We start from the raw sequence: 7,662 nt of genomic DNA, 5'->3' as shown, positions 1-7,662 counted from the left end.
CTCAGGAAGCAGGCTGGCCATCACTATTTCTGGAGAAGGCTGCTATGGTTCTGAACTGTGTGGACACATGGCATTACTGGTGGTTGACTGGAAAGCTCTTACTTTGACAAATGCTTTAGCCCATTTCCTAATTAGTTTTGCAAAATGGGTTGGATAAATCTAGATGATATTCTTTTTATACTTAAATTTTTGTACAGTATAACTAGATAATAAAAGAAATTTGGTTAACTTTAAAGGCCAAATCTTCTGCTATTCACAGAGTGCCTGTGTAATAGACCTTTTTCAATCCACCCCAGTGGCTCACAATACAAATGCCTGTTTAAGTTTTAGTCATGCTTCTATGTTAATTCAATGACAACAATTTTTGTATAAAGGGGTCCAAAGGTGACAAAGAAAGCTCCATTAAATAAACTCTAGGCTATTTCTTCTTTTTCTGCTTCTTGCTTCTCATTGTTTTCAGGTGTTGCAGGAGCTGCTGTTTCATCAACACTTGGATATTCATTTGTTGCATTGCTTGATGGAACTGTGGTTGCAGGAATGTTTTCTTCGTTGGGTACCTGAGCATAGTCTGCATTGGATTGTTTCTGAACCATTTCTCTGCAGGAAGACAGGATTAGGATTGTGACCTTGCATGTTGAAATCCCATGTACACTAGAGTCTTTCAAAAGAATGAATCTTTGTATTTGCTATCTGAACAGTAACCCCCCTGTTATTACAACTGTTCCAAGATTGTGTGAAAAGGTTACAGCACCACTGGTGCTGAGACAGAAAGAGTGACAGCATATTAGCTAGTAAGACATCTGCATCGCTGGTTTAAGTGATCCCATTAGAATAAAATGGATTTTAGTATGTTTAAATGCTTTGCCAGGGAAGTGGAATGGGAAACTGAGCACTGGCAAACAGTGTCTGAGGAGGGATAGCAAAACTCACTGCTTGGTGTGAGCTTTCTGGGAAATTCCATGCAGATCTGGTGTCCCATTGAAGTGCATAAAAAATAGAGTTCAGTCAGAAAAGAATTATGAAAAGACTGAAATCTAGAAAAGTATTATAAAATATATTTAGTCTTTTAGAAAAGACAGAAATCTAGAAAAATATTTTTAGTAACAGGTATTAATTCCATTTATCTTATCAAAACCATAATAAACCAACTCCCAGTATTGAAGCACTTTCACATGGTAAAAAATATCAGATGCTAGTGGATTAGTTCAATGTAGTAAGATTTATTAGGATCCAAGTACAAAACTAGATGTTAATGCTACATCAATTGAAAGCAGAGATCATGCATGCATGACTGATCACTGGTCTGGGTTAGCAGAATTCCGTGTTAGGAAGCCTTAGACCTGTGCTACAGGGAAGTCACATCTTTTTCTGGCCTCAACTGCATGTAGTTATTTAGCATTTAACATCAAGGGGCTAAATACAGTCTATGTAGTGCATGAGATTATCCCTATTCTGAAGATTTGGCAGTTTAAGGGAAAAATGAGCAACCAAATCACAGAGAAAAAAACATCTCCAGGGCAGGATCAAAATGGTCATTCTGGGCTCCATTCTGTTGTCTAAAGCCTGCAGTTTCCTGCAGTTTGAGATTCCTTGAGTATCCCAAGTCTGTGTCCTGTAATTTCAGGTACCACTGAACTGAGCCCTCTGTGTTTACATCCCAGTAAATTTGCTGAGGTGACCCTTAGCTGCTGTTTCTTTTTTTACTTCCTCCACCTGCTTTTAACAGACCCCATTAACTTTAAATATAAAGAGCTGATTTTAGAACTTGACACTTTAGCTTGTGTTGTTCAAAAATATTTGTTTCACTGTTTTAGATACTGCTAAGTGTTAAAACAGGGAAGAGGGCAATGGCAACTTCTGTTACAAGAGCAACAGGTAAAAAGTCCCCCAAAAGCAGATGTTCACTCTGAAAGTTTTCTCAAAACTTGTATTACGCATTTTACTTTAGTTCTGGATTATCAGCAGTGCTTTACAGAAATAATTGTCTTAAAATGAAGCAAACAGAAATTCTTACTGCATCGCATTATTTGGTGACTTCCTATTTTTTGCCTTCTTGGTCAAGACCCAGACGATAATGCAAATTATAGCAGCTGCCAGAATTGCTCCAATCAATGCTCCAGCAACAATACCACCATCTGAATCTGGAAAGAAAAAAAAAGATTACTTGACTTTTTTAACAGTAGTAGTAGCAAAATCCCACAGAAATTTCGTGCAGGAGCCTTTAGCAGAAAGAAAGGATTGGATTCAAAGAACTCTTTCCAGGACGATGGCCAAAGATTCTCTAGGAAAGTGAGAGCTCTGTCCTTGTGTGGTCTTTGCTGCCTCCTTTCTCATTGGGTAGCTCCCTATCCCAACAAACTCTCTGTTCATGCCTGGCTAAGGGAAACATCGAGCTGTAACACGGACAACAGGTAAAAGCCTTTGCTTTTCAGTCACTGCAAACACGTACTGAAATCCAGGTTGCCTTTATTTCTGTCTTTCAGCTAGTGGTCACATCTACAGTGCCCCAGTCCTTGTACTACCACATTTCAGTGATGATTGTAATTTCTGGGGTGGTGAGACCTCAGTGGGACTGTTGGCTGGAAGAAATTGCTCAAAACTCCATGTCTATCTGTTGTCAGTAAAGGCTCTGCAGTCAAAACCAGGTCCAGCTCCTGCTCCTTGCAGCAAATTAAGGTGGGGATGTTAAATCAGTTTTCTAGGTCAGTGTAAATTCTGGGCATGCCTGGATGAAAACTCTGGAGCTCTCCAAATCCTGTTCTATTCTTACTTGGAAAAAAAAAAAAAAATCTAAGCTTCAAAGTTGTTAGAGAATTTTCTTGCAAGCTGTGGATATCCTCCATCAAAGATGTGATTACTTTGATGCATTCCACTTACGTTTTGCTGTTAGGTCAAGCTCACAGGTGCTGTTCCCCAGGAGGTTGCTGGCTACGCACTGATAGTAGCCAGTTTCAAAGGTGGTGAGGTTGCCAATGTAAAGGATGCCCGAGTTTGGATCTGTGACAAGCAGGGAGCAGGTACACATTACTGTTTGTATTCTGTAGAGGCAAACAGTTCTCTGTAGTGGGTAACACAGAGCTATTCAGATATTAGACAAAGGGTTCGCCAATTATGGATTTATTTGTGTGGGTTTTTATATTCTTTAAATATAAAACATTTACCTTCCTCTAAAATTGCTCCAGTGGATTCTGTGGGGGGGTATTAGAAGCCCCTACTCTGCCAATCAGTCTGGCTGATGTTTTACCCACCGTGATACTGTGGTTGTCTGTGTAACTCCACAAATGAACATGCAACAGGTACAGAAAATTTTTGGGAGGGAAGGATGTGCTAGTACTTGAATGACAAATTGATTCAACTTAAATTCATTCAAAATTTCAAGGGAAGAGAGATGCAAAGGCATAAATATTTCTCCTATTTTAACAATTTAAAGGCATAGACAGGACTTCAACTTTTTTTTATTAAATAGAAAAAGCGTCCTGTGTTTTTGACAGCTGTCAGTTGATTTGAGTAAGTAAAAATATAATTCTGTGACATTGACCATTAGAAGAGGAGGAAAAATTTTAATTAGCCTATGTGATACACAGCATTTGAAATGCTGGAATTTTGGATCTTGAACATGGTACGGTAGTCCTGTAGTTACATACTGAATTGTTCTGTCACAGGCTTGAGGGTGTTCTCATCGACTTTGTACCAGCGGTAGGTGGGGCGAGGCAACCCCTCTTCGCAGTTGCATAGGAGGTAGATTAGATGGCCTTTTTCAGGTGTTCCTTCTACTTTGCAGAAAGGTTTTGATGGTTTGACTGTAAAACAAGAACAGGCACATCGTATGTGGGTACCCGTGGCTGCAAACATTCGCCTCAAGTTCTGGTACCGTGCTGCTCTGAGCAAAGAATTGAACCCCATCTACAGATTTCCATCCAAGAGCAGAGTCTTGCTTATGGAACTGACCAAAGCCTCTTCCATAAAAAAATTGAGTAATATTAAATATATGTACATGGCCTAGGATACAGTTTTATTATCTTCCATTTGCATACTAACTGTTATTAGGGGGGCGTTGAAACAAAGACTATCAATTATTTTCATTATGATGGGCCACTCACTATTCACCACACACCATTCTGCCACAGACCAGAATCATTTTCTTTAGAGACATGGCAGGAGCTTTTCCACAGAGAAGGAAAGGATCAAGGCCCAATTCTTTCAGTTATTACAGTTGTGAAGGAAATTAATCAGCTATAGTTTTGGTAAAAAATAAATCTGTTTTTATATAATGTCCTCACTTTGCACAAAAGGGAAGATTCTGTCTTTACTCACACCCATTGGTTTTCGTTTCCTGCCTACAGATATGCTTTTGTGGTTCTTTAGAGCACTGTCAGGGAAACTACCAGCAATGAACACAGCCCAACCAACAACTTCTCTTGGTTTTCATGTGAAAAGTGCAGTCTTTTACTCAACTGCTCCAAGATTTACTATGTATTTTGGAAATTTTAGATGAGAATTATCAGTGGTACTTCGATTTTTCAGGGAATGAGTTTACATGTATCTTTTTCTTATCCCTGAGAAGTAGGCAAGTGAGGCTGTAATCATGTTCCCATATGTTTGTGATTTGTCACTCTGACCAGGTATGAATTCTCAAGATAAAAGGAATTATTAGACATTGTTAGTACAATGTCTAGTACTCTTACTAGGAAATAAAACATCTCATTCCACTGCTTTTCATCCTTTCTGTTCTGCCAGTTCATGGTTAAACTATTGCTTTCTTCCATGCAAAACAGACTTCGTACTACTTTCATCCAACACGTACTAAGTTTCTAGAGCTTTTGGGAGCTGATGTGAGCCAGAACGCTTGGGTTGTGCTGCTGCCTCTCCCTAGATTTACACAAGTCACCATGATCAACATGAGGTAAAATTAGCGAAGTTTTGGACTGTGCTGGGGCTGCATGTATTGGTTTCAGTGAGAAGTTGTCACTCCCAGCTAAAAGGGTGTTTTATTTTAATCAAAACTATTATCACTTTGTTTTCCAGTATGAAAAATAGAGTGAAGTTGGGTAATTCCAGCCACCCTCTTACCTGCTTACATAAGGTAACTTTTTGAGAACACAGAGTGACTCTGAAGGCCAGTGGTGGGAGAAGGAGATTTGGCTGCAGTTCAGGCAAAGGCAGCTGTGGAGTGGAACCAGGTCAGCTGCAGCTAGAAGCTAGAGGGCACCCAGGCTCTGCCTGCCTCCGAAGCCCTTGGAAACACTCTGCAGCAGTGACTCAGGGAGCTTCTCCCTGCATCACGGGCCTTGTTTACCACAGCCTGTCATTCCCTCTGGCCCTATGTATTTTGAGCTGTGAATTCAGTGTTTCATAACACGGGAAGGGAACAACAATACAGCAATAGAGAGGGAAGGCGCTTACCCAGCACACTGACAATCACAGATTTTTGACTCTGTCCAGCATCACCCTGAGGGCTGAAAACTTCACAGGTGTAGGAACCAGTGTCTGAGGGCTGCATGTTGGAGATTGTTATTGATGCATTCCCTGGACTTGTTGAAGCTGTTATCCTGTTCTTAAATGCTCCATAGGAGTAAGACTGGCCTCCCGAATAATAATAGATCTGCGATAAAGAAACAATTGTTAGTTTAATAACAAAAGATCTTCTTGCTGCTTTGTTCCATACTCAGAATATATTTGATTTCCAATTAAAGCCAAGCAATGTCACCCCCTTTCTTGCCTCCTCCCCCAAGAAAGCAGAAATGAAAACATGGTACATTTGAATACATATTTCTAAAGGTTCTTAAAAGACAAGCTTTTCTGAAATGGCATTTTTTGCTGTGTAATTGACAGTAGCTAGAGCTTTGTGGATACTCCAAGCACAGACTGATGCATTTGTGAAAACAAAGGTGAGACCATTGACCATCATATGACAATTCTATGAAAAAATGCTGTCATGCACAGTGAGTAATGGTATTAAGTGAAGCATTGGTAATTTGTGGTATCATTAATAAGCGGCTCAGTAGAAGATTATGACAAGGATGGACCTGTCATTGGTAAAAGTGGGTGGTTGCAGAGCTTTCCAAATACAGAATCTGGCAAACAGAGAACTGAAATGAATTCACAAGCCAAAGGTCTAAGCAAACAAGGCACCTGATCTGTTGGCAGTAAATTTGAAAGCCATAAGGATGCAGTACAAGAACAGAGCAGAGTCATCACACATGCAATTAGAGCAGCCATGCTGTTCTTATTTGTGTCATCAGTGTTGGAGGCTGTGTCATGGACTGTCTTGGTTTTTTGAATTTATACCAGGGAGGAAGTAAAGAATACCTGTTGGCCTCAGTGTTTGGAGGGGTTCCTATTTGGGATCAAGAAGTTCCCCTTTTACTAAGTAATAAAAAAATGTTTTGCCAAATGATAGACATAGCAAGGATAAATGTTTCTAAGGAATGTAACATTTCCTCCCGAGTTAAAATTGCTGATTTAACATTGACTGATTTCACTGATTTCAGTAGCATCGACTGCTCTTAGCAGCACTGTGGAGTAGAAGTGGCCTCATAAGCCTGAACTTTTTGTCTGCTGATGGAAAGGAGAGGTGGAATTGTGGAGCCTGGATGGTAGTCCGAGCCTTGGGCCCTGAGTCTGTTCAGGAACTGCAGTATCTCATATGCTCTGGGGTAAATATAATTGTTCTCAAGGAGTATCTGCCCTCTGTCCAATCGAACTGCTCTGAAACCAAGACCTCAAAGAACAAAGAAGTGGAAAACTATGATTCATTAATTGTTTTTCTGAGGTGTTAATGGTATTGTTGTATAAAAGTGACAGTATTTGGGATGGGCAATATGTTCTCCCACGGTCTACATGCACAAACTAGGCAAAGTGAACAGTTCAGCACACTCAGTCATTTGTTTAAACTGGTGAGAGGTGACCATATAGAATTACAGGTTGTGACCCATATTGATCTAACATTGTTCTTACAGGCAGTATTCCAGAATCATCAGTGTAAATGTATTTACTGAAGTTGAACTAACAGTATGCTTTTTAATGGAAACAGTGGGAAAATGCTTGTAGGAAAAAGCTTCACAGACTCCTCTTCACAGGCCATTCTTACTTGACTAGTATAAAAATTTCCTTTTGGTAAAAGTTCTCTGCCTTTTAGGGATACTGCAGATCCCCAGGCGAGAAGTATAATTTGCTTTACTTTGCAGATCAACTGATTGCATTTTCAATTAAGAATATTTTTTCTTAATTCTATTTATCCTCCCTGATATGGTGTTGACTGAAGTCTTTAAGAAATGTTATCTAAAAGCCTTTATTAGCTTAAGGCAAGGTACTCCCTAAAACTGTCAGAGCAGGACTGGTTTATGCAAAGATACGGCTTTGAAATGAAGGTCAGAACCCAGGTTGCACAACACCAGCAGCTCCAGGACTGCAGCTTGGCCTCATCTCAAGTGCAATTTTGCATACTCCTCAGCCAGACTTTATCTTTCCCTGCCCCAGGTTTACAAACACCAGGTACAATTGATGCAGGGCTCTGAACACCAAAGCATTCCCAAGGTGTGGAACCTTGGTACTGCAGTGGGGAAGCATAAGAAGGTCCAGGGTTAGCTTGGTGTCAGACCTGGTTAGAAAGTCTGCTGAAGCTGGATACTCCTCCCAGTTTCCATTGTGTGCATGCAATAC

At 40.1% G+C, this 7,662-nt stretch overlaps 1 protein-coding gene across 1 annotated transcript in view; it reads right to left on the bottom strand.

Moving 5' to 3' along the window:
* Nucleotides 1-411: 411 nt before the first annotated feature.
* Nucleotides 412-7,662, bottom strand: part of VSIG1 (V-set and immunoglobulin domain containing 1) — a 34,947-nt gene continuing 27,696 nt past the window's right edge. Inside the window, exons 5-9 of the mRNA XM_032124233.1 lie at nt 5,404-5,602; nt 3,645-3,800; nt 2,878-2,997; nt 2,015-2,141; nt 412-597 (exon numbers count right to left, since the gene is read on the bottom strand). Of these exons, the coding sequence (XP_031980124.1) occupies nt 414-597; nt 2,015-2,141; nt 2,878-2,997; nt 3,645-3,800; nt 5,404-5,602 (786 nt within the window). The 3' untranslated portion in view covers nt 412-413. The remainder of the gene's footprint in view (nt 598-2,014; nt 2,142-2,877; nt 2,998-3,644; nt 3,801-5,403; nt 5,603-7,662) is intronic.

The sequence above is a fragment of the Corvus moneduloides genome, chromosome 14 (genome assembly GCF_009650955.1).
Source record: "Corvus moneduloides isolate bCorMon1 chromosome 14, bCorMon1.pri, whole genome shotgun sequence".
NCBI classification, from domain to species: Eukaryota; Metazoa; Chordata; class Aves; order Passeriformes; family Corvidae; genus Corvus; species Corvus moneduloides.
The sequence above is the reverse complement of the archived record's forward strand: the minus strand, read 5'-3'. Positions and strand labels throughout refer to the sequence as shown.